This window comes from Rana temporaria, chromosome 7 (assembly GCF_905171775.1).
Source record: "Rana temporaria chromosome 7, aRanTem1.1, whole genome shotgun sequence".
Taxonomy (NCBI): domain Eukaryota; kingdom Metazoa; phylum Chordata; class Amphibia; order Anura; family Ranidae; genus Rana; species Rana temporaria.
The window spans coordinates 73,737,998-73,765,522 of NC_053495.1; the positions used below are offsets into that span (position 1 = coordinate 73,737,998).

General features: G+C 42.4%; 1 protein-coding gene across 1 annotated transcript in view; it reads right to left on the reverse strand.

The window, feature by feature from the left end:
• CACNA1I (calcium voltage-gated channel subunit alpha1 I) overlaps positions 1-27,525 on the reverse strand; it is a 2,078,868-nt gene that overhangs the window by 683,816 nt on the left and 1,367,527 nt on the right. Inside the window, 2 exon segments of the mRNA XM_040359583.1 lie at positions 16,679-16,863; positions 16,992-17,060. Of these exon segments, the coding sequence (XP_040215517.1) occupies positions 16,679-16,863; positions 16,992-17,060 (254 nt within the window).

The following is a 27,525-nucleotide window of genomic DNA, read 5'->3' on the forward strand; positions in this document are numbered from 1 at the left end:
TGTTTACTCTCCTCAACATTTCTTCTGCCTTAAAAGTCCTAAGGGGCAACTCCATGTGTACTAGTTGCACATTTTTTCTCTAGGTTTTGAAGAACCGTTTTCAGCTTCTCAATCCCAGAGACTCCTGATCCAGTCCCTCACAGAGATGGTTCGATCAGGGTTTAAGTTGCCACCGGTTGAGGTCCCTGAGGTTTTCTTTTCTTCTTTAGGATCTCTGCGGCCACTGCAAAATTCTCTGGCTTTTCCATTGCACCTATTGCTAGAGCAAGTAGTGTATGCCGATTGGGATCACCTGGATAAGCGGTTTATTCCTCCTAAAAAGTTTACTTTTTTGTACCCGATTATATAAAAGTTTATAAAAAAAATGGAGCATACCATCTGTGGATGCTGCCATTTCCTTGGCTTACCTGTCCTGTAGATAATGCCAAAGTGTTTAAGGATCCAGCAGATAAAAAAGAATTGGATCTTTACCAAAGACTTAGTTTGCTATTGCTGGATCTGCAGTACAACCGGCAGTGTCAACTATCAGTATCTGTCAGTCTTTAAAGAACCAGATAAAGCGGGTAACTAAGGTGGTTCCTGAACAGGGGGTACCTACAGAGGATTTGCAGAAATTCCTCGGGCCTTGTGGATGCCCTTAAGGATTCTATACAACAGGTGTCCTGGTTGGTTCTGCTATTACATACATATGCGCAGGAATCTTTGGTTAAAGAACTGGTCAGCGGAATCGCCCTGTAAGAAATTACTAGCTGTTATTTTCCTTTTATGGGGAGTGGCTATTTGGAGAAGACCTGGATAAATAAATCCAAAAGATTTCAGGGGGTAAGAGTACAAGTACACTCAGTCCCTGTACACACGATCAGTCCATCCGATGAAAATGGACTGAAGGCTGAAGTCTGATGGTCTGATGTGCCTACACACCATCAGTTCAAAATCCGATTGAGTCCAACGCAGTGACGTAAAACACAACGACGTGCTGAAAAAAACAAAGTTCAATGCTTCCAAGCATGCATTGACTTGATTCTGAGCATGCGCGGGTTTTGAACCGATGCTTTTGTGTACTAACCATCGGTTTTGACCGATGGTCAGGCGTCCATCAGTCCGATTTTAAAGCAAGTTTTGAAACTTTGGTCTGAAGGACAAAAGTCCGATGGGGCATACACACGGTAGGTTTGGATTGGTGAAACTGGACTTCAGTCCGTTTTTCATCAGTTTGGACTGATCGTGTGTACAAGGCCTAAGAGTACACTTCTACCAGTTAAGAAGAGGAGCCGACAACCTTCCTTTAAGGTGTCTAGTGCTTCAGTATCCAATACCTCTAATTTCAGGCAGTATCGATGGCCTCAGCCGTCTGAATCTAGGGGAAAGCCTCAATTATGCCGCGTACAGACTGTCGTTTTTTGTGATGGAAAAAAAACGACGTTTTTGAAAACATCGTTTAAAATGACCGTGTGTGGGGAAACGTCGTTTTATGTCTTCTGAAAAACGACAAAAAAAAAATTCGAACATGCTCGAATTTTTGGTGTCGTTTTTCAAAACGTAGTTTTTTTTGTGTCAATTAAAATGATAGTGTGTGGGCAAAACAACGTTTAAAACAACGTTTTTAAACCCGCGCATTCTCAGAAGCAAGTTATGAAGCTAGTTTCAATGGAAAAGAGTGCTGAACGTAACCGCGCTTTGCTAGAGCATTTTGAAAAAACGATGGTGTGTAGGCAACGTCGTTTTTGAAAATGAAGTTTCAAAAATGTTGTTTTGTTTCATGATTTAAAACGTAGTTTTTTTTCATCACAAAAAACGACCGTCTGTACGCGGCATTAGGGTTCTCAAGCGCCAGGGAAGAAGTGATCTGAGACAGGTGGGTTATTTCTACTGTGTCTCAGGGGTACAAAATAGATTTCCAGGGGCTTCCCCCTCTCCATTCTTAAGGTCCAATGTTTCCATCGACCCAGTAAAGAAGAGGTCTTTTCTTCGAGCATTAGATCAATTAAAATCACAGGGGGTGATTTCAGAGGTTACAGTCAGAGAAAGATTGAAGGGGTTTTAGATTCAAGGGGTTTTACTCAAACCTCTTCATAATCTCAAAGCCAAATCGGGATGTGAAGCCTATTCTGGATCTCAAGGCTCTGAATCAGTTTATGTTCATTTGTTCTTTTTGAATGGAGTTAATTCGTTCAGTGGTAGCTTCCTTACACAGAGAGGAATTCCTGGCATCCATAGACATCAAGGACACATATCTACATGTGCCAATCTACAGGTCCCATCAAAGGTTTCTGCAGTTTGCAGTGGGCGACCAACATTTTCAGTTTATGGCACTACCCTTCGTGTTAGCCACAGCACCTCTTCACAAAGATATTGGCTCCAGTTATGACAGTTTTAGGATCTCAGGGGATATAGGTTGCAGGATACCTGGATGATCTACTTTTGATAGATCAAATGGTTACAGACTTAAGGCGGAATGTAGCTTGGGCGGTTCAATTCTTGGAGTGCCTGGATTGTGTTCTGAATTGGTCAAAATCAGCCCTGCAGCCGGTACAGCGACTAGAGTTTCTGGGGCTAATACTAGACACGGTCAAGGAAAAGGTATTTTTGCCACCAGAGAAGGTCGGAGTCATGAAAAACCTCATAACGAGGAAAAGATATTCCTCCATTCACCTGTGTATGAGGCTACTGGAAAAGATAGTATCTTCTTTCGAAGCAGTCCCTTATGCACAGTTCCACTTCAGAACAACATTTTGTCTGTCTAGAACAAGACTCTGGACTGGCACATGTCTCTTCGGTTAAAGTCACGACAGAGTCTCAGTTGGAGGATGATAACCAAGAACCTGGTAAAAGGAAAGTAATTTTTGCATGTGGCCTGGAAAGTGGTGATGACAGAGGCCAGTCTCTCTGGTTGGGGGGCAGTCCTGGAGGAGGCCACTCCATTCAGGGAAGGAAGGAGAGGAGCTTGCCCATTAACATTCAGCTCACTTGGCCCTAAGCTTCTGGACTTCCAGACTACAGGGATATCCTGTGAGGGTCCAGTTGGACAATGCCATGGCTGTGGCATACCCAGGGTGGCACCAGGATTCAGACAGCCCAGAAGGAAGTGGATTGCATGCTGACCTGGGAAGAGACGTTTGTTCTATTCCGATCAGCTGTGTTTATTCCTGGTGGAAAATTGGCAGGCAGACTTTTTAGGTCTCCAGCAGTTGTTACCAGGGGAATGGTCCCTAAATCCCAAGATTTTTGCTTCAACCTCCTGAAGATGGGGGGTTCCGGACATAGACCTGTTGGCATCCAGGTTCAACAGGAAGCTAGACAGCTTTGTGTGCAGAACCAGGGCCCACATTCATTAGGGGCAGATGCCCTAATAATCATGTGGGATCAGTTTTCCCTGATTTATGCCTTCCCTCCGATCCGGCTGTGACCGAGACTGCTACACAGGATCTGGGTGGAGAGAAGACCAGTGATCCTGGTGGCCCCCGGCCTGGCCCAGAAGGACTTGGTATGCACAGACTGTAAGACTAGCGGAAGGAAAACCTTGGGAGTCCAATGTCCAGAGTCCACCCTGCTTTACGGTCTCTTAGTTTAATGGTTTGGCTATTGAAATTAGGATCTTAAAGGACCGAGGCATTTCTGGATCAGTATCTACTATAGGGTCTGAAGATCCTATATGGCCTCGTGTGAGGGGCCAGGAGGTGGCACCTCCGAAGATACAGAACAGACCAAAATTTGGACACACCTTCTCATTCAAAGAGTTTTCTTTATTTGCATGACTATGAAAATTGTAGATTCACACCGAAGGCTTCAAAACTATGAATTAACACACGTGGAATTATACATAACAAAAAAGTGTGAAACAACTGAAAATATATTTCATGTTCTAGGTTCTTCAAAGTAGCCACCTTTTGCTTTGATTACTGCTTTGCACACTGTTGGCATTCTCTTGATGAGCTTCAAGAGGTAGCACCCCATCACTCTCCTTCTTGGTCAAATAGCCCTTACACAGCCTGGAGGTGTGTTTGGGGTCATTGTTCTGTTGAAAAATAAATGATGGTCCAACTAAACGCAAACCGGATGGAATAGCATGCCGCTGCAAGATGCTGTGGTAGCCATGCTGGTTCAGTATGCCTTCAATTTTGAATAAATCCCCAACAGTGTCACCAGCAGAGCACCCCCACACCATCACACCTCCTTCTCCATGCTTCACGGTGGGAACCAGGCATGTAGAGTCCATCCGTTCACCTTTTCTGCGTTGCACAAAGACACAGGGATTGGAACCAAAGGGGGTAATCCACAAAAGGGATACGCCCGCCTATCTACTGATACGCCGTCGTATCCCTGTTTCTATCTATGGAACTGATCCACAGAATCAGTTTACCATAGATAGGCAGAAGATCCGACATGTGTAATTGAATTACACTGTCGGATCTTAAGGATGCAATTCTAGGCCGGCCGCTAGGTGGCGAGGCCATTGCGGCCGGCCTAGAATATGCAAATGAACACTTACGGCGATCCACGAACGTTCCGACGGGCCCGTCGCTCTAAATCTACGTCGTTTACGTCGAGTTACGCCGCGTAAAACTAGGGCTGAGCCCTAGTTCTCTTAAGCCATGTTAAGTATGGCCGTCGTTCCCGCGTCGAAATTTAAATTCTACGTCGTTTGCGTAAGACGTACGTGAATGGCGCTGGATGCTTTATGTTAACGTCTAAGCAAATGACGTCGGTAAGTTACCCGACGGAGCATGCGCAGTACGTCTGGCGCGGGAGCGCGCCTAATTTAAATGGGACTCGCCCCATTAGATTCGGCACGCCTTGCGCCGGACACATTTAAGTTACACCGCCGCAAATTTCAAGGTAAGTGCTTTGTGGATCGGGCACTTAGGGAGAAATTTTGCGGCGGTGTAACTTAAATCGCAAGATTTAAGTTGCGCATGATATTTGTGGATTTGGCCCGATGATCTCAAGTTTGGACTCATCAGACCAAAGCACAGATTTCCACTGGTCTAATGTCCATTCCTTGTGTTCTTTAGCCCAAACAAGTCTCTTCTGCTTGTTGCCTTTCTTTAGCAGTGGTTTCCTAGCAGATATTCTACCATGAAGGCCTGATTCACACAGTCTCCTCTTAACAGTTCTAGAGATGTGTCTGCTCCAAAAGGTGGCTACTTTGAAGAACCTAGAATATGAAATATATTTTCAGTTGTTTCACACTTTTTTGTTATGTATAATTCCACATGTGTTAATTCATAGTTTTGATGCCTTAAGTGTGAATCTACAATTTTCATAGTCATGAAAATAAAGAAAACTCTTTGAATGAGAAGGTGTATCCAAACTTTTGGTCTGTACTGTATGTCATTGGGAGAGTTTTGGCTTTTCTGCAAAAAGAATAGATATGAAGCTGGCCTTAAGTACAATTAAAGCCTTGTACACACGTACGGGATTCCTGGCCAGTAAAAAGTCTGCTAGGAAACCCGAGGGAAAAACCGAGAACCTGCTCGGTAACTTTTTCCCCCTACACACGACTGTTTTTCCCGATAGGAAAACTACCATGAGAGCTTTGGTCAGGAATCCCAGCCGTGTGTATGCTCCATCGTAGTGTTTCCCATAGGAAAACTGCCGGGTTAAAAACCGGCTGGAAAAAAGATTTTTACATGGTCGATTTTCCTGGCCAAAAGATCTTATAGCAGTTTTCCTGATGGGAAAACCGGTCGTGTGTATGAGGCAAAAGGGTAAAATTTCGGCCTTAGCAGTCTTTTTTCAGAGGCCTATTACCTCTCACTCCTTAGTATGAACATTTGTACAGGGGATGATTCGGGTGCTTCCACCAGTCAGACCCCCTCTGAATCCTTGGGATCTAAATTTAGTCCTGGGAGTTTTACAAGGCAGCCTTTTGAGCCTATCCAGCAGATTCCTCTGGTCCTCCTGACAAAGTGTTTTCTTGGTGGCAGTGACATCAGCCAGAAGGGTGTCGGAGTTGGCAGCTCTGTCCTGTAAAGAGCCTTATCTGGTCTTACACCAGGATAGGGCAGTTTTACGACCAAAATCTGAATTTTTGCCCATGGTAGTGTCCATTTTTCATCTGAATCAGGACATTTTACCTTCCTTTTTTCTAAATCCACAGTCTGCAGAGGAGAGATTATTTCATTCTCTGGACGTGGTATGGGCCATCAGAGTTTATCTAAGATTGTCGGCTCAGTTGCGGAAGACTGATGTTTTGTTTATATTGCCAGAAGGTCCCAAGAAGGGACAGGCGGCTTCTAAATCAACTATTTCTCAATGGATCCGCTAGATGATTGTTCAGGCATATGGTTTAAGGGGCAAAGTTTATCCTTTCCCAGTAAGAGCACAATCTACTAGAAGAGTGAGTGCTTCATGGGAAGTTCATCATCAAGCTTCGTTGGCTCAGATTTGCAAGGCTGCTACCTGGTCTTCGTTGCATACATTCACTAGTTTTTTTTAGGTGAATGTTAGGTCTCAGGAGGATATTGCATTTGGATGCAGTGTACTGAAGGTAGCAATATAGATCCTGTTAGTCTGTTGATGCTTTTCTTTGGTCATAATGGGTTCCCTCCCCTCAAAAGGCACTTCTTGGGGACATGCCAGTTAGTTATTATGGCTGCTCTGTGTCCCGTGATGTATGATTAAGAAAATAGGATTTTTTCTTACCTGTAAAATCCATTTCTTGGAGTACATCACGGGACACAGAGATCCCGTCCCTCTTATCTGGTCGGTCTACTGCTTGCTACAAAACTGTGTGGGAGGAGTTATATAGGAGAGGACGTCCTGTCTTTCTTTTTTGAATTGTTGGTTTGCCAGTGTCCATTGACCTATATGTGGGGTATAACCCAGTTAGTTATTATGGCTGCTCTGTGTCCCATGATGTACTCCAAGAAAAGGATTTTACAGGTAATATATAGAAAAAAGCTTATTTTCCTCAGGAGCATGGAAATTTCTATACTCACACACATCCCCAAGGAAGGTAGCAATAGGAGGAAGGAGATGGACAGCCGCACTTCCGAAATAACTTTTCAAAAAAGTTGTCTTTTATTTTTCAAGCAGGAACATGCATAATCACCAGAACCATAAACCAGGACAGCCGACTAGTTTCGTACTCTTGCTAGTGCTTAATCATGGCTGAAGTATGATTCAAACACAATACATTTTATACCAAACATCAAATTTAACATGTGATTTTTTTCAGCCTATGGCATCATAGAATTATTCGGAGAAGGGTACACACCCAAAATCAAGGCAATTAAGAAAAAAACACATTGTGTATAAAAAACCAAAGCACATCTTAAATACTGTGAAGTACAAAAATATATATACATAGATTTAAAAAAAAGCACAAAAGGAAAATTAGGTAAAAATATATATATACTTTTAAAAGAAGAGAATATGGCCCCTTTCAGACTGGGGCGGGAGCTGCGGTGGCGGTATAACGCCGCTAAAAATAGTGGCGCTATACCGCCGGAATTGCCGCGGGTATCAGCCGCTAGCGGTGCGGTATTAACCCCCGCTAGCGGCCGATAAAGAGTTAATATCGCCCGCAATGCGCCTCTATAGAGGCGCATTGCGGGCGGTATTGCCGCGGTTCCCATTGTTTTCAATGGGAAGGAGCGGTGAAGGAGCGGTATACATGCCGCTCCTCTCACCGCTCCAAAGATGCTGCTGACAGGAGATTTTTTTGTCTCCCGCCAGCGCATCGCCTCAGTGTGAAAGCCCTCGGGCTTTCACATTGAGTCTGCAGTGCAGGAGTTTTTCAGGCGGGATAGCAGCGCTATTTTTAGCGCTTTACCGCCTGAAAAACTCCTCAATGTGAAAGGGGCCTACATGACGGTGAAATAATAAAATAAAATAATAAGATATATATAATATAATATGATATAAATAAATAAAAGTACATATACCCACAATGTCTATTAAGGCGACATATATATATATATATATATATATATATATATATATATATATATATATATATATATATATATATATGAAGTCGAGCAAACCTAAACCTGAATAAAGGTGTATTAAAGAGGCCACGAAAATTTATGTATGTAAATATAAAAATAAACTATGTGAATACTAAAGATTTTGTTAGGGAATAAACATAAGTGACATAATGATGTGTCCCATGTAGATGAATATGCACAGAACGATGTGAAGTGTGTGGATATGCAGAGATATATATAGATTCAAGTGCATCAATTATAATATAAATACAATTATATACTATGCAATGAAAAACAAAACACATATGTGTGTGTATATGCATATAGGATAAAAAGTAAAATGAAAGGAAAGAAGGATTGCTTTATACTGGGATGTTGTGCAATAATATGTCATAAAAGATTTTTCTGAACGTAGTCAATATAAACATATGTGTATAACTATATAAAGAAGAAAATCTAATAAATAAATTTATAAAGTGCACACCAGTATTAAAGTGCATCATGTGTGTAAGAAACTACTAGTATAGAGATGAAATCTATTAGTGTAATAACAAAGGTGAAAGGGGGACAAAATCCCGTGTAAAGAAAAGATGTGCATTATTATCCGAGCCTGGGGGCCATACACGGATAAACGAAAAATTAGAACAGATAGAAAGTGATAAAGAGCTAACATCATGTGGTGCTAATCAGTAATGGTAATGCATGTCAAAACTTGGTCTCAGATCTAATCATAGAGCGGGACGTGTCAAATGACCAATGTAGCCAATGTAGATCCATAGTTAATTTCTTGTCTAAAACCAAAAATAAAAACAATAGAAAATACATGATAGATGAAGCTCTCCAAAGCAGCTATAAAAGTAAAGGCAGCAGAGTGGAGACTCAAATAGCACACAACGCACATATATGTGAATAATAACAAGAGTAAACACACATACATAAACACATATTTTATCGTCGTAAGAAAAAAGTGAATATGTAATCAGAAACACAGATCTGCTAACAACATAGAGTTGGCTGTGTTTCTGGTGATGGCTATATCTTAAACCACAGCCTGCATGTATCTAGAAGATTGGAAGAAAGAGAGGAGCAAAAAGGAAAAGTTGAGAAATGACCAAGGAAAAGCAAGAAAAGGAATATAAAAAAAGAGAAAAACACAGAAGAAGGAAAAGAGAAGAAAAGAAAAAGAAAAATGATACATCAGCAGACAGACTGAGTTAATGTATGCGTGCGTGTATATATATATATATAGATAAACAGACCGTCTAGTAAACCCGGTCTGATGTGGGCAATCTCAAAGGATCGCAATGTTGTGTGTCTATCTTGTCCCTGTTTGCATTTCCACAGGAGAATGTATCATTATTATTTACTATTTTCTTTTAATTTTTGGACCTCTGGCATGTGCCAGTCAAACCTCACTATTTTATGGTTCTAGTCTTGTTCCGTTTGGAAACATGTACTGTTGAACACATCATTTAACTACCTGAGAGAGGAGTACCTTTCTCCCCTTTTTACATCTATACCAATTAAAACTACCTTTTATCCCTTTCAGGTCATACACCTATAGACACACAACATTGCGATCCTTTGAGATTGCTCACATCGGACCGGGTTTACTAGACGGTCTGTTTTATCTATATATACGCACGCATACATTAACTCGGTCTGTCTGCTGATGTATCATTTTTCATTTTCTTTTCTTCTCTTTTCCTTCTTCTGTGTTTTTCTCTTTTTTTATATTCCTTTTCTTGCTTTCCTTGGTCATTTCTCAACTTTTCCTTTTTGCTCCTCTCTTTCTTCCCATCTTCTAGATACATGCAGGCTGCGGTTTAAGATATAGCCATCACCAGAAACACAGCCAACTCTATGTTAGCAGATCTGTGTTTCTGATTACATACCGTATTTATTGCGGTATAACGCGCTCCCGCGTATACCGCGCACCCCTAAAGTGGCCCCCAATCCTGTGGAAAAAAAGTTTTTTTGTTTTTTGTACTTGCAGTTTTGGTGTCTTGCGCGGCGTCCATCGGCGGCCTCGTCGGGTCCGGCGTCCTTCTGCGGCTTCGGGTGTCCTCTTCGGCGGGTCCGGTGTCCTTCTGCGGCGGGTCCGGTGTCCTCTTCGGCGGGTCCGGTGTCCTCTTCGGCGGGTCCGGCGTCCTTCTGCTGTGTCCTCGCGGCGTCCTCGCGTCCTTCCCGCCACGAGTTTGAATACCGCGCCGGCATATACAGAGCGCAGTACACACGTGAATCTTCGGGCAGGCTCGGCAACTGTCGCGCTGACGTCCTGTACGTACAGGACGTCAGTGCGAGAGGCGCCGAGACTGCCCGAAGATTCACGAGTGTACTGCGCTTGGTATATGCCGGCGCAGTATTCAAACTCGTGGCGGGAAAGCGGGTATCGGCGTATATCGCGCACCCACGATTTTGCCCTGATTTTCAGGGCAAAATAGTGCGCGGTATACGCCGATAAATACGGTATTCACTTTTTTCTTACGACGATAAAATATGTGTTTATGTATGTGTGCGTTTACTCTTGTTGTTATTCACATATATGTGCGTTGTGTGCTATTTGAGTCTCCACTCTGCAGCCTTTACTTTTATAGCTGCTTTGGAGAGCTTCATCTATCATGTATTTTCTATTGTTTTTATTTTTTATTTTTGGTTTTAGACAAGAAATTAACTACGGATCTACATTGGCTACATTGGTCATTTGACACGTCCCGCTCTATGATTAGATCTGAGACCAAGTTTTGACATGCATTACCATTACTGATTAGCACCACATGATGTTGGCTCTTGATCACTTTCTATCTGTTCTAATTTTTCGTTTATCCGTGTATGGCCCCCAGACTCGGATAATAATGCACATCTTTTATTTACATGGGATTTTGTCCCCCTTTCACCTTTGTTATTATACTAATAGATTTCATCTCTACACTAGTAGTTTCTTACACACATGATGCACTTTAATACTGGTGTGCACTTTATAAATTTATTTATTAGATTTTCTTCTTTATATAGTTATACACATATGTTTATATTGACTACGTTCAGAAAAATCTTTTATGACATATTATTGCACAACATCCCAGTATAAAGCATTCCTTCTTTCCTTTCATTTTACTTTTTATCCTATATGCATATACACACACATATGTGTTTTGTTTTTCATTGCATAGTATATAATTTTATTTATATTATAATTGATGCACTTGAATCTATATATATATCTGCATATCCACACACTTCACATCGTTCTGTGCATATTCATCTACATGGGACACATCATTATGTCACTTATGTTTATTCCCTAAGAAAATCTTTAGTATTCACATAGTTTATTTATAAATTTACATACATAAATTTTTGTGGCCTCTTTAATACACCTTTATTCAGGTTTAGGTTTGCTCGACTTCATGTATATAGACATTGTGGGTATATGTACTTTTATTTATTTATATCATATTATATTATATATATCTTATCATTTTATTTTATTATTTCACCATCATATATTCTCTTCTTTTAAAAGTATATATATATTTTTACCTAATTTTCCTTTTGTGCTTTTTTTTAAATCTATGCATATATATTTTTGTACTTCACAGTATTTAAGATGTGCTTTGGTTTTTTTATACACATGTGTGTTTTTCTTAATTGCCTTGATTTTGGGTGTGTACCCTTCTCTAATTAATTCTATGATGCCATAGGCTGAAAAAATCACATGTTAAATTTGATGTTTGGTATAAATTTTATTGTGTTTGAACCATACTTCAGCCATGATTAAACACTAGCAAGAGTGCGAAACTAGTCGGATGTCCTGGTTTATGGTTGTGGTGATTATGCATGTTCCTGCTTGAAAAATAAAAGACAACTTTTTTGAAAAGTTATTTCGGAGTGCGGCTGTCCATCTCCTTCCTCCTATTGCTACTGCTACGTGCATTGCCAGCACCTTGGTAATCCGACCGTCCCTGATTGTCTATAGGGCTCACCTGGAGCGGTGAAAATCTTCTTCTATCCCCAAGGAAGGGTATCTCCCTTTTTTACAATCTATTACAGAACAAAACATCAATACAAAAACTTCCACCACTACTAAAATGGGGGGAAAAAAATGATAAATCCTACTCTTTGAACCAGTGGAAAGTTGCCCTTCAGTCAACATACAAACTCTCAAAATAAAGTAATCATTGACAAATTATTGTTAAACTCCTGCACAGATGGCACTACACTCCCTACACACTAGCCACATGTTTTCCAAATAGATCCCCTAAGTGCTGGCATAATTGTGGACAAATAGGCAGCTTACTACATATTTTATGGGATTGTCCAAGATTCACCAGCTTCTGGAAGCAAATATTCCACCTTCTATCCTCAATCACAGGATTTCTAACCCACCCCAATCCGAGACTTGCCATCCTAAACCTGGGCATAGACATATATCCAACTCAAATGAGACAGGTAGTGACCCACATACTAGCTGCACGTAACACCATTCTTAAGAAATTGAATTTTCAAGATTCCCCAAACATATCTAAAGTTATCAGTACTGTACGTACTAACCACACCTATGAGCATCTACTGGCAATAAACTCATTGACACGCAATAAATTTGATGAGCAATAGTCATTCTGGACAGACAAATATGGTAACATTATCTAATACTAGATATAGATATCAGGTTACACTCATAATAAAATACTTCACTGGTGTTAACACCCTCTTTATGTTGAAAATTGTATATAGTGTTGGGGTATGTGGCGCTCCCTTCCTCTCCAATTGTGGTGTGGGTAGAAAAGTGGTTAAGTGCTTTCGTAGATTGATTTATAATAGTATTTACTATTAGCAACCACCTACACTTAAGTGATTGTGTCCAAACTGGTAGTGAACCTTTAATGAATTATTTAAGAAATAATAATAATAATAATAATAATAATAATAATAATAATAATAATGATGTCAGGTGAAATCTGTACCCGCTTGCCCCTATGAAGAGCGAGCTAGTATTCGAGTCGCCCTTCACAGGACCAGTCAGCAACGGATGTATGTGCAAAAGTGGTTAATACTCGATCAATGCTCCCGGTCGGTCCATCTGATGAGAACGGTCCGAAGGACCGCTTTCATCGGTTAACCGATGAAGCAGACTGATGGTCTGATGTGCCTACACACCATCAGTTAAAAAAACGATCGAGTCCAACGCGGTGACATAAAACACAACGACGTGCAGAGAAAAATGAAGTTCAATGCTTTCAAGCATGCGTCGACTTGATTCTGAGCATGCGCATGGTTTTGAACCGATGCTTTTGCGTACTAACCATCGGTTTTGACCTATTGGTTAGGCGTCCATCGGTTCAATTTTAAAGCAAGTTCTAAAGTTTTGGACCGAAGGATAACTGACTGATGGGGCCCACACACGGTTGGTTTGGACCGATGAAACTGAACTTCAGTCCGTTTTCATCTGTTTTGTCCGATCGTGTGTACAGGGCCTAATACTTTTAGAGCAGGTTTAATCCTCGGACTTGCCTAGTGTTTTGACAAATGTCCTAAAAAAGTGATCCAAACTATTGTGACCCTTCTGTGGGTGATAACAACCCATGTATATTAAATATAATTGCTCAGGTGCACTAAATCCTAGGTGTGTCCAAGACGTGACCAAATTGGGCACACCTAGGATTTAGTGCACCTGAGCCGTTGCTGACTGGCCCCCCGGGAAGGGCGACTCGAATACTAGCTCGCTCTTCATATGGGGCACGCGGCTACAGATTTCACCTGACATCATTATTATTATTATTATTTCTTAAATAATTAATTGAAGGTTCACTACCAGTTTGGACACAATCACTTAAGTGTGGTTGGTTGGTAATAGTAAATACTATCTAAATCAACCTATGGAAGCACTTAACCCCTTTTCTACCCACACCACAATTTGAGTGGAAGGGAGTGCCAGATACCCCAACACTATATACATTTTCCATAATATTGATCCCTTTATAGTGGGTCCTCGAGGGGAGGCAGCAGCCCAATAATTAGTTCCTAAGCGTGGATTTAACAACTATAAACACCCTCTTTATGTTGTGTACCAATTCTTCTATTTTGTCATTTTTCAGTTTGAAGCAATTGTAACCAAAGGTGGGCAGTTTTCCCCCTACTCCCGCCACAGCTTGATCCCAAATGGGGTGGCTAGGGATGGGGAGCAACACCCTTCAATTTATGCCAAGCACTGGACGGTGCTAATATGGTTATTTTATAACTTTTACCTGACTATGGCATATGATTCTGACATGTAATTTTATTTTTATTTTAAATGCCCAAATGTATGACAAGTTTAGTTTTCTTTTGTATTCTGTGATAATCTTCACTACAAAATATTGAAACTAAAAAACACACCTAAGCTGCATATTTTCAAATGCATTTAGGCACATTTAGTGGCATTTGGGCATTTATTTAATTTGCTAGAATTTTAATTTTTTTGGCCATCGAAATAAGTAATCGCTCAAGAGCTACAGTAAACATACCTAGTGCTTAGCCGCATTTACATGCGTTTAGCCATTTTTAGCCAAAAGCTCCTGAATATGATTCTTCTGCGTTGGAGCACACTAAGCCTTCAGCTTTAATTAAGAGAGAATGCAGACATGATACAGGAGATGGTCAGAGACTGCAGACGTGGTACAAGGGATGGTCAGAGACTGCAGACATGGTACAAGAGATGGTCAGAGACTGCAGACATGGTACAAGAGATGGTCAGAGACTGCAGACATGGTACAAGGGATGGTCAGAGACTGCAGACGTGGTACAAGGGATGGTCATAGTACAAGGGATGGTCAGAGACTGAAGACATGGTACAAAAGATCAATGCAGTCTCATCAGTGCCCATCATTGCAGCTTCACTGTACATATGAATGCAGCCCCACTGTATATATGAACGCAGTCCCACTTTTGTATATAAATTCAGTCCCACTTTTGTATATAAATTCAGTCCCACTTTTGTATATAAATTCAGTCCCACTTTTGTATATAAATTCAGTCCCACTTTTGTATATAAATTCAGTCCCACTTTTGTATATAAATTCAGTCCCACTTTTGTATATAAATGCAGCCCCACTTTTGTATATGAATGCAGCCCCACTTTTGTATATGAATGCAGCCCCACTTTTGTATATGAATGCAGCCCCACTTTGCATATGAATGCAGCCCCACTTTGCATATGAATGCAGCCCCACTTTGCATATGAATGCAGCCCCACTTTGCATATGAATGCAGCCCCACTTTGCATATGAATGCAGCCCCACTTTGCATATGAATGCAGCCTCACTTTTGTATATGAATGAAGCCCCACTGTGCATGGCACTCACCATGGCATTGCCTCGATCACACACAGCAGGTATCTCCTCTCCTGACGTGTGTCATGGAACAAACAGGAGCTGTGGGTCTGTGTTCGGCAGGGCAGTGTGCTCTAGCAAGCCCCCCCCCTAGACGGGCTTGTGTGATAGACAAAACACTGATTCAATCAGTGTTCCATCTCCATCTACTATCACACGAGCAGGTCTAGCACAGGCAGCACAGCCGAACACAGACCCAGCTCTCACACACAGCGAGAGATGCCAGGTGTCATACACGCAGGGAAGAGGGGGAGCGCTGCAGTCAGCTACAGCTCAAAGTAGCCTCAGGACAGGCAGCCTCGGCAGCGGCAGCTGCAGGGACAGCAAAGCGGTTAAAAAAAAATGATAATTTTTTTTAAAAGCAAATGTGACATGATTGTCTCGGGGGGGGGGGGGCAATTGCCCTGTTGCCCCCCCCCCTGGATCCGCCGTTGGGAACTGGTACTATATAGGGAGATCCCCATATTATGGGGGGGGGGTAACCCTCTCAAAGCACTCTTTAAAGCTGAAGGGCATGTAAGCTGGTTGGATCATAGTAGCAGAGCTACAGCATGATGAACTTGTTTTATTTATCAAACTGCAGTGTTGTATACCACTTTATGTTTTTATTGGTAGTTAAGGGTTTCCCGGAGGCTCATCTGGATGCTTGCATGAACTCTTTTAATACCTTAGGTGCTGGCTGCCACTTTGCAATATATACAATATATATTGTATGTGTATTGAAAAGAGGCGGTAAGGAAGGCACCCCCTTCCTGGGTGCCAGAGATAAATGAAAAATCGGATTGTTATAGGCAACAAATACACTTTGCTTTTAGATACTTTTAAAAAAATCAGACCTGTTTTTTCCAAGAGGAGTGTATTCTGGTAATTGAACAATTGTTAATAAGCTTGTTATATTTAAGAATTCAAATAGAAAAAAATACAGTGCAATGAACATGTATTATTGTACACAATAAGTTGTTAGAAGTCAAGAAATCAAGTTTCATTACTGTATTGGCAAAGGCCAGTAAAACGTTTAAATCATGTTTGCCATAGGAGTGCTGGCTCCAGATTTGGTAGGTGGGAGATCCCTAGATAGGCTTATATACGGAAAATAACTCAGTATGGCCATCTGTAGAATTGCAGGGTCTAAAGAGATGCTGTCATCTACTTTATACTCTAAAGCCATACAGCACAACCAGGGTGGTATGCATATTACTTTTGTCAGGTACAAAGTTATTGTGTCTGTGTTTTAAGGAATTTTTGCTTGCAGCTAACCTTTAATTGTATAATCTTATTAAGCTTGCTACATATAAACTGTGACTTATTCATTAGGGGTTCTTGGAAGATGTATAACAACTAATTAAATGCCATATAGTATCTGGATTTTTTCACCTTAGAGGCCGTAATGTTCGTAGAAGTCGTAGAACCCTCAGAACTCCAAGAATTTTGGCTCCTCCAGCAGATGCCACAGAAACCACAATATCAATCAAGGATACAAGGACAAGGAAACCGTCTAGAATGTTCCAGCTGCTGCGGAGGTATGCCCGGTCCCCAAAATAAAGTCCTAAAGAAACCACCTAGAGGAACAAAAGAAACCAGATATATTCTACTAGAAAGAGAGCAAAATAACCAGTTTTTCACTTGAATGAATTAAGAACAAGTATGAATAATAAATAGGGAGCTGTACTTTTATACAGCAACATACCTTTAATGTCATCTCAGCTACAAATATAGCAGTAAAAATATAGTTTGATATACTGAGAAACAATCTCTCCTGGAAAAAAAAGGAAAGTATTATTACTAATAACAGAAAAATAAGAGAACATTCTGTAGTGAAATAATATTTAATATGAGATTAAATAAATCTAACACTGTGAAAAGTAAAAAAAAAAAAAAAACACAATAAACAAAGCTCCAATGAATTTGTATTTATTTCTGTGATATGCATTGTAAATTACACAATGAAAACATTATTTTTTTGGTGTAAATAGTCTGTAAGAAAGAGTATTCTTACAGTGTTCATTTTTTGTGTGAATATGGTCAGGGGTGGACTGACAACTTATGGGGCCCCCGGGCAATAGGAGATTATGGGGCCCCCGGGCAATAGGAGATTATGGGGCCACACAGTACACACACACACACACACACATAGTATACATATACAGTATACACACACAATATACACACACAGGGGCAGATCCACAGAGCGAGTACGCCGGCGTATCTACTGATACGCCGGCGTACTTTCAAATTACCTGCGTCGTATCTTTAGTTTGAATCCTCAAACCAAGATACAACGGCATCTGGGTTAGATCTGACAGGCGTACGGCTTTGTACGCCTTCGGATCGTAGATGCAATACTTCGGCATCCGCTGGGTGGAGTTTGCGTCGTTTTCCGCGTCAGGTATGCAAATTAGCTATTTCCGACGATCCACGAACGTACGCGCGGCCGTCGCATTCTTTTACGTCGTCTCTAGTCGGCTTTTTCTGGCGTATAGTTAAAGCTGGTGTTTTGCAGGGTATAGTTAGATTTGCCATGTTAAGTATGGTCGTCGTTCCCGCGTTTAATTAGAATTTTTTTTTTTTTTTTTTGCGTAAGTCGTCCGTGAATCGGGATGGACGTAATTCACATCTATGTTAAAAAAAATTACTTCCTAGCGACGTCATTTAGCACAATGCACGGCGGGAAATTTCGGGACGGCGCATGCGCAGTTCATTCGGCGCGGGGGACGCGCTTCATTTAAATGAAACACGCCCCCTAATCGCCGATTTGAATTCCACCGCCAGAGATACACTACGCCGCCGTAACTTACGGCGCAAATTCTTCCAGGATTGGGTTTAAAGCCAGGTAAGGTACGGCAGTGTAGCGTATCTCGGATACGATGCGCTGGGGCAGATCTTTGTGGATCTGCCCCACAGTATACACACACAGAATACACATACACACACTGAAAAGGTACCGGAGAGGCGGGCAGCTATAATCTTGGGATTTAAAAAAAAACACTGATTTTTACATACTGTCCCTGGTTTTACTGAGGCTGGCAAAACCTAATGGGGCCCCCTAGAGGCACAGGGCCCCTCGGGCAGTGCCCGAATGGTCAGTCCGCCCCAGAATATGGCTGTAACGGTCACCACCGTTTACGATATTCCCATTCCATCGCCCACGTCAGCTTATCTGACACTCCAACCATCCAACAGAAACGATCCATAAGAATTCCCTCAGAGAGACGAGACATAAGCTCTGTGTTCTGAGTCAAAATGTATGAACGAACTTACAGTACAGGCATGTTTACAGTAATCAAAGGAACAAATGAACTCTCCACCCACACATCACACAATGGGGGGCTTCAATCACATTCTTTTAGAGAATGACATTCAGAGAAGTTGATTAATTAGTCATCCCCTAGACGTCCCATCTCCGCATTTAAAGGGGTTAATTACTACAGCTTGACAAGTTCCCTCACCTGTTATTCCTATCACATAGAATCATCAATAGACTTTTCACACAAACACATTCCTTTACTAAACATAATTGACATGCTAATTCCCTACCCCTGAAAGAAGACATCTGACCTTTAGACTGCTAACTCACAACACATATCTATCATCAATAGCATCTTCACACAAACAGTGTTATTAGCATACATAATGAAAGGTCTTGGAGCAGACCCAATTAACACCTCAAAGGCATGTGTCCTCACATTGAATGAAAACACTCCACTGACCTGGTGTGGGTCAGAATAACCACTTGAATATCTCAAGATATCCTGCAATAGGAATTATAAGTTATCAGTCACATCTAATGTAATTTATAATCAATATTTCTCAGTCACCCTATGCCCAAAAGGGGCACAGGGTGAACCTAGACCCAAGAGTTATTAGTGATGCTGGCACAGGAGTACCCCTCATCCTTCAAAAGTCTCTGGGTGTCATGGGTCATTCCGTTACAATGGCAACCTACATATGGGGAGGATCTGGAACTGACATAACTCTGTTTACTAATCTTCAAAATGTGAAAATTATGCACTGAGATTAGCAAATCCTTATAAAATAGTGAATGTGTAGCTCTTGACATCTGATTCTATTGTATATAGTATAATGCTGGTTTCACTTTGTCATTGAGGGATTCTGCCTCCGGTCTCATGCTTTAACACCACAATATCCCTTTCAGCACACACAATGAGGCTTTCAACAATTAGATCCATTTTCCAGCACACACATTAGATTTTCCCATGTATCCTTCATTCAGTTTGCACAATCTCCTGTTTTCCATCCTAGCAGTCCTCATTGGGCAATAACCAAATCCCACCACACCACATATTGCATATTGAATTGTGCCCTCTCAGAGAGCTTGCTTGCCAAGCTCAGGCACACACTCTGCAGTTTTAATACTCAGAATTAATCTCAGATCAGCAGCACCCTGGGCCCCCAACAAACACACACACACACACACACACACACACACCTTTAGTCACAGTACTTCAGTGTATGAGCATTAACTTTCAATGACCAGCCTCCACAAAATAAGTGTTAACCCCCCAGCCATCTAGCCCCACCTTATTAGACTCTTCAGTGATTAGTTACAAGCATATATGTTTTGTCATTTTCAGTAATCAGTCTGCCCTTAATGTGCATTTTCCCCTCAGTATTCTGCAATGCATATGCATTGATACCCTGTGACCTTTCCCTGGCATACAGTATGAGCATTATCTCCCCACTGTATGTGTGCTAATACCTAAGCACCCAGTCTCCAGTGCATGTTACATAGTTAGCCAGATTGAAACAAGAAACAAGTACATCTAGTTCAACCCAATTTAAACAAATAAAATAACATACAATCCCATATACACAATCCTATACCCACAGTTTATCCATAGGAAGGTGAAAAACCCCAGCAAAGCATGATCCAATTTGTAACAGCAGGGGAAAATTCCTTCCTGATCCCCCAAGAGGCAATATTCCTTGGATCAACTTTACCTATAAATGTTAGTACCCAGTTATATTAAGAAAGAATCCAGGCCTTTTTTAAAGCAATATACTGAGCTGGCCAGAACCACCTCTGGATGGGGTCTATTCTACAGTTTCACAGCTCTTACTGTGAAGAAACCTTGCAGTGTTTGGAGATGAAATCTCTTTTCCTTTAGACGTAAAGAGTGCCCCCCTTGTCCTCTGTGATGACCTTAAAGTGAATAACTGAACACCAATTTCACTATATGGACTCCATATGTATTTGTACAAGTTGATCATATCCCCCTTAATCTCCTCTTCTCCAGAAAGATTACATACAGTTCCTCTAAAATTTTCTCATAGCTGAGCTTTTCTATGCCTCTTATGAGTTTGGTTGCCCTTCTCTGCACTTTCTCCAGTTCCCCAATATCCTTTTTGAGAACTGGTGCCCAAATTGAACTACATATTCCAGGTGAGGTTATACTAATGATTTGTACAGGGGCAAAATGATATCTCTCTTTCTGGAGTCCATACCCCTCCTAATACAAGAAATGACTGCACACTTTGGAACCTTTAGCTTGGCATTGCATGCTATTATTAAGCTTATGATCTACCAAAACCCCCAGATCCACAATGGATTCCCCCAGTTGTACTCCCCCTAGTATGTATGATGCATGCATATTCATCCCCCAAATGCATAACTTTACATTTATCAACATTAAACCTAATTTGCCACATAGTTGCCCACATTAAAGAATGCATTGAGGCCCTTGCACAAAGCTCTCCGTGACAAACATGCCGACTAGAGCTCTGCTCTGCGGTGAGACTAAGCCACACAAAGCCGTAGCCAGACACAGTCCTTGCCGCTCGCCACCTCTGCCAGCCTCAGCCATCACCCGGATAGCCGCACCATGGTCACGGGTGGCTCTAAAATGGAGGTTAACTGCAAAATATTTGTGAGGTGCTAGCTCGGGCCTCCTCCAAGATGGTGCCACCTTCCCCTCACGCACAGGCTACGCTCTCTGAAGCAGAGACACATGCCACGTCCTGATGAGGGTGAGTCTGACAGAGAACTCCTGGCCTCCCCTCTGTCATCACAATATAACCTGTCATAGCCTGGCATTCTCCAACAGTTTGAACAAATGTTGCACTGTGCGCTCAAGCCGGCTTCTGATCAAAATACAGATCACCTCTCTAAAGAAATCAGAGAGCTGGGCCAGAGCACCTCTGACCTTAAGGACAAGGTAGATGAACTTGAGACCAATCTCAGCAACCATGCAGATGAACTTGAAGCGCTCTGTGAGGAAAATCAGACCCTGCAGGCGCAAGTGAAGAATTATGAAAATAGGGTCAGGCGTTTGAACATTAGGATCAGGGGGATCCCTGGAACTGTGTTTGATCCATACCTCACAACTGTCCCTGATTTCGAGGGACTGTCCCTGATTTAAAGGAATGTCCCCCTGTCCCTCATTCCTGCTCATTTGCCCCTCATTTTGGTCTGATCTATATAAATGTATATAAAATGCACTTTTTATCAATCAAAACCTTTCATCTGATTTGTAAATTGCTGCATTTGTAAATACTAAAAGCCAATATAAAGGAATAGTAGTGGTAAAAAAGCACTTGTGGGTTTAACCAATCTTGTTTTTTTGTACAATTCTCCTTTAAGGGGGCGTGGCAATGGGTGTGTCCTATGCCTGTTGATTGGTGTCCCTCATTCCCATCTCAAAAAGTTGGGAGGTATGGTTGATCTCCTAATCACAAACGCAGCCCTATACCAGGAGCTTTGCCCATCCATTCCAGCTTGAAATAGACCTCACCCACAGAGCCCTCACACCGCAAAGGCCTGATAGGCCACTTTGTGACATAATCACCTAACTTCATTACTATTAGGGGTGCAACGGATCAAAAAACGTACGGTTCGGATCGTTTCTCGGATCAGCAAAAAAAATATGTTTTAACGTGGCTCAAGCACTTTCAGCATGTGTTTAAAACCCTTGTTTTGTACAACCGAATATGGCCTCTGGACTGAGGTTAATGATTCCCCTATTTTCAGGTCACCCACTTTGCCCCTACTAGGCAAATTTGACACCTCATGTCTTATAGATTTTTTGGCCTCCCTGTTGTTAGACCTCATGGTGGCCAATTTCTAAACACCAAAGATCTGTTACTATTGGATAATTCTTCCCCTATTCCCTTCCTGACTCCCTTCATGGGACTCCTGATGGGATGTTCACTATGTTAGTTCAGCCATACCCTTGTGTTTTTGTAAACTTTTCTTGCTCAATACATTTTAAGATTTTGGCTTACGACTCTCTAGAGCGCCTTCCAACACTGCTCTATGGGGTTCAGATCTGGATTTTACGTTCTCTGACCCGTCCCGGTCTGGCCCTTCTCCTTTCCCCCTTCCCCCACCATTTTACTACCTATCTCTGCTCCGGAGACTCAAGAATCATGGACAGCTTTAAAATGTATACTTGGTTAAGTTGTTTGAAATATTCTGTTCCAGTTATTGTTCCATTAGTCCCCTACACAACCACTAGAAATCAGGTCTAGACATTCTACTACTCCCCCTCCTTCACTGAACCTATCAACATGTCAGAAACCATTAATATGACCAAGACAGAAGTGCAGTTAAAATCACACTCATTTAATAATAATAATAATAATAATAATTGTAAAAGGTAAATAGAGCATTGTAGTCAAATCATAGCCATAGTTCGGTAACCGGAACAGATAGTCAGACAAGCCAAGGCGTCAGGGAGCCGGAGAATCAGAGTAGTGGAACAGCAAGCATGATCAGGAACCAGAAGGGAGGTTAGCCAAGCGAGTCTTCAACAGGTACACAGGAGAGAGTCTCTGGATGTGTTCATCAAGGTAAAGGCAAAGATGATCTGAACTGAACAGTAACCAGCAGGACTGACAAACAGGATATCATCAACAGGTGAAAATATTTAGAGCTGACAATTAGCCGACAGCTAAGCGGCCTGCTCTGAGAAGGAAGGGCTGAGCTTAATGATCCCTCCCCCTCGGAGGAACTTCAGGTTTGGGGGAAAAAATGTCTATGTAAAGCACGGAGGAGGACAGGGGCATGTACGTTCAAGGATGAGACCGTACCCTTTCCAATGCACCAGGTACTGTATGTGCCCACGAAAACTACAGGACTCAACAATGGACTGTACTTCATACTTCTCATGGTTCTCAACCTGTACTGGGTGAGGACATGGCACCAAGGTGGTGAAGCAGTTGAAGACCAACAGTTTTAATAAGGAGATATGGAATACATTTTGAGATACGCATATTGGAAGGAAGGTCTAAAGTGTAAGCCACTGTGTTAATCCTGCTGAGAATAAGGAAAGGCCCAATAAACCAAGAAGCCAACTTCAGTGAGGGAACCCCGGGTCTAAGATTGCAAGATGACAGCCAGACCCTGTCCCCAACCTGGTAGGGAGGCGCAAGCAGGCATCTGCAGTCAGCATGGAGTATGTACCTACCATTGGCATGTTGTAAGGTCTCCTGGACCTGTACATAAGTGGCACGAAGGAATACGTAAGTGTAGCGCTTAAAATGATATGGTGAATATCAAAATACCATATGGTGTGTAATGAAATAAAACACATAAATCATTAATAAATGTGAAACACAAAACAAATTATATGTGAGTCCATAGAAGTGAAGGGAACGGTGCCAACCTGACAAGAACGTCTATTGCACCTAATGTAATATCAAAATAAAATGTGAAGTCCAATAAGATGATTGGATATATATAGCAAAAAATCGTTGTCATCAACAAATCCTCCAGGTGAATGAAAAAAAAAAAAAGTTTGTGACTTAATACCGTGACAGTCCCACCACCGATAAAAGTGCAGGCTTACCGGAACTGATTGACCACTGATGGCATATGCCAAAAGAGATCGATCAAGGCTTTGTATGACAGATGTCAAGGCAATCTTTGGCAGGAAGCGTGAGCCCAGTAGGTTGCAGTATCTATGGATGGAGTAGGTCCCCAGGAACAAGCCGGAAGCTGTGTTGGTGCTGGACTTCCAAGGCCAATATACTCAGTATGATAATAGTGCGTAAAGAAAAGAAAAAAGAAGGGGGGTGGCCACATAGCGTAACTCCGTATGATAAAAAATATGTATTTATTCACAGCTGACAAACTTACATTTGGCTGGAAGAAAAAGAGCTCTTGCATGTAAATAAGGCGACAGTGGAGTCCTCCCTTAGTGGCACGAAGACCACAGAGATGCTCCTCTAATGCAGGAATGGTCTGCGGAACAAATGAGTAAGGCAGCATGGATGGTTGGAAAGCACAGTTCACCATAAACGGTAGGGTTGTCCAGATACCGATACCAGTATCGGTATCGGGACCGATACCGAGTATTTGCGGGAGTACTCGTACTCGTGCAAATACCCCCGATACCTAAATAGAATACTTCCCCCCCGCCGCTGTCGCCGCCGCATCGAAAGCCGCCGCATCGCACCACACCGCCGCATGGGTTAAACGCCGTGCGGGAACATCACAGCTATTCAAATGAATGCTGTGATCTTCTCCATGCGGCGGCGGCAAAGGTATGGGGGACATGGCTGGACTCAGGACATGGCTGGACTCGGGACATGGCTGGACTCGGGACATGGCTGGACTCGGGACATGGCTGCATATGTGAGGGACATGGCTGCATATGTGAGGGACATGGCTGCATATGTGAGGGACATGGCTAGAGGGACATGGCTGCATATGTGAGGGACATGGCTAGAGGGACATGGCTGCATATGTGAGGGACATGGCTGCATATGTGAGGGACATGGCTGCATATGTGAGGGACATGGCTGCATATGTGAGGGACATGGCTGCATATGTGAGGGACATGGCTGCATTTGGGGACACATTTAAAAAAAGTATCGGTATTCGGTATCGGCGACTACTTGAAAAAAAGTATCGGTACTTGTACTCAGTCCTAAAAAAGTGGTATCGGGACAACCCTAATAAACGGGGACAATCAAGAAAATTAAGAAGCAGAATTCAAGGAACTATTGTGAGCAAACTCCGCCCAAGGTAAGAGGTCTGACCAGTTGTTATGATGGTCAGAAATATAGCAATGTAGAAACTGCTCTAAGGACCGGTTAGACTGTGGGTTATACGCAAAGGAAAAAGAAAGCTGAATTCCCAACTGTGCACAAAAGGCTCGCCAGAACCGGGACACAAACTGACTACCCCTGTCTGAGACGATCACCTTGGGTAGCCCATGTAAGCTAAAGATCTCCCGAGCAAAAATGGAAGCCAGTTCCTTAGATGTGTAACTTCTTAAGTGGAATACAATGAGACATCTACAGGAACCGATCAACCACCATAAGGATAACTGTGTACCCCTTGAGAGTTGGGAAACTCCACAATGAAAACCATGGATAGGTGAGTCCAAGGCCATTCTCTTCTTTGGGTATGTGCTGTAGGAGGCCCCCTGGAAGGTGTTGTGGTGTTTCACTCTGAGCACACATGGAACAAGCAGCTACGAAGGGGGCTACATCAGCACGTAGACTAGGCCACCAGAATTGTTGGGAAATGGCCCAAAAAAGTTGATTCTTCCCAGGGTGAATAGCAGCCTTGGGAGAATAGTAAGTATGGAGACTCTCAGGGACAAAGCAGTGGTCACACGGTTTCTCTGGAGAAGTATGGACCTGAGCAGCAAGAATTTTGTCACCCAAAGAAGAAGTGAGACTGATTCGAGGAATCACATGAACAGGAACCTGATTCCATCTTGGAAGTGGCCAAAAATTGTTGCGATCAAGTTTCACCCTTTACATTGTTAGTACCGCGTAAGAATGAGACAATGTAATTGAAACTTGACAAGAAAAGAGCCCATTGCGCCCTTTTGGGAGAGAGGCGTTTAGCCTCAGGCAAGAATGTGAGATTCTTATGGTCAGTAAGAATGAGAATTTTGGGTTTGGGCCGTTTCTTTTGGGGACTTCCATGTAGGTGTTGTTGTGGATGGTTGTAAGCATGTGGACATCTCGTTTGTCCCTCCACTTGACAGCCAATAGCTCCTGGTTCCGCAAAGATGTCGTCTCCCCTCGTTTTAGCTTTTGATTGACCAATTTGTGTGGGAAGCCCTTTCTGTTGGTTCTTACTGTGCCACATGCTGGGGTGTCCCTCCAGTGAAGATTGCGAAACAGGGGCAGACTAGTGTTAAAATTATCCACATAAGGCCGCGTACACACGGTCGTTCCAAACCGATGAGAATGGTCCGATGGGCCATTTCCATCGGTTCACCGCTAAAGTGGCCTGATGATGGTCTGATGTGCGTACACACCATCGTTCCAAAAACCGATCAGAACGCGGTGTCAGAACGTGGTGACGTCAAACACATGACATGCTGACTAAAACAAAGTTCAATGCTTCCAAGCATGTGTCGACTTGATTCTGAGCATGCGCAGGTTTTGAACCGATGCTTTTTCTGTACTAACCATCGGTTTGGACCGATCGGGCAGCGGTCCATCGGTTCGGTTTTGAAGCATGTTTTAAAATTTTGGACCGAAGGAAAACAGACCGATGGGCTATACACACGGTCAGTTTGGACCGATGAAACTGAACCTCGGTCCATTCTCATCGGTTTGGTCCGACCGTGTGTATGGGGCCTAAAGGTGGTATCCTTTTCCAAGCAGTGGATAGAAAAGCTCCCAGACCACTTTTCCACTGGTTCCAATGTATTCTAGGCATTCGGGGGGATGCATTTGGGAGTCCTTCCCTTCGTACACCAGGAAGGAGTAGATGTACCCCGTGTCTTGTCGCAAAGTTTGTACATTTTAACCCCATATCGGGCCTTTTTGCTGGGAATGAACTGTTAGATGCCCAGCCTGCCTGAGAATTTGACAAGGCACTCATCCACGGATATATTTTGTTGAGGGGTATATAACTGGGGGAATTTTTCAGAGAAAAAATTTAGGAGTGGCCGACTTTTAAATAATTTGTCAAAAGCAGGGTCATTTTGAGGAGGGCATAGGGTGTTATCATTATAGTGGAGGAACTGCAAAATCATAAAGTATCTGGATCTGGGCATACGGGATGAGAAGACTGGCATGTGGTGGGTGGCTTTGGTAGACCAATAGGAGTACGATTGAAGGTTAGGCCTAAGAATATTTTTAACTCCTCTACGGTGAGTTCTCTCCACTCAAAGGGGCGGGCATAACTGGAACCAGGGTTGCTTACTATGAACTGCTGTGCGTAGAGGTTGCACTGGGCCACAATGGATAAGAGTAATTCTTCGGTGAAAATCAAATGAAAAAAATCAAGCATG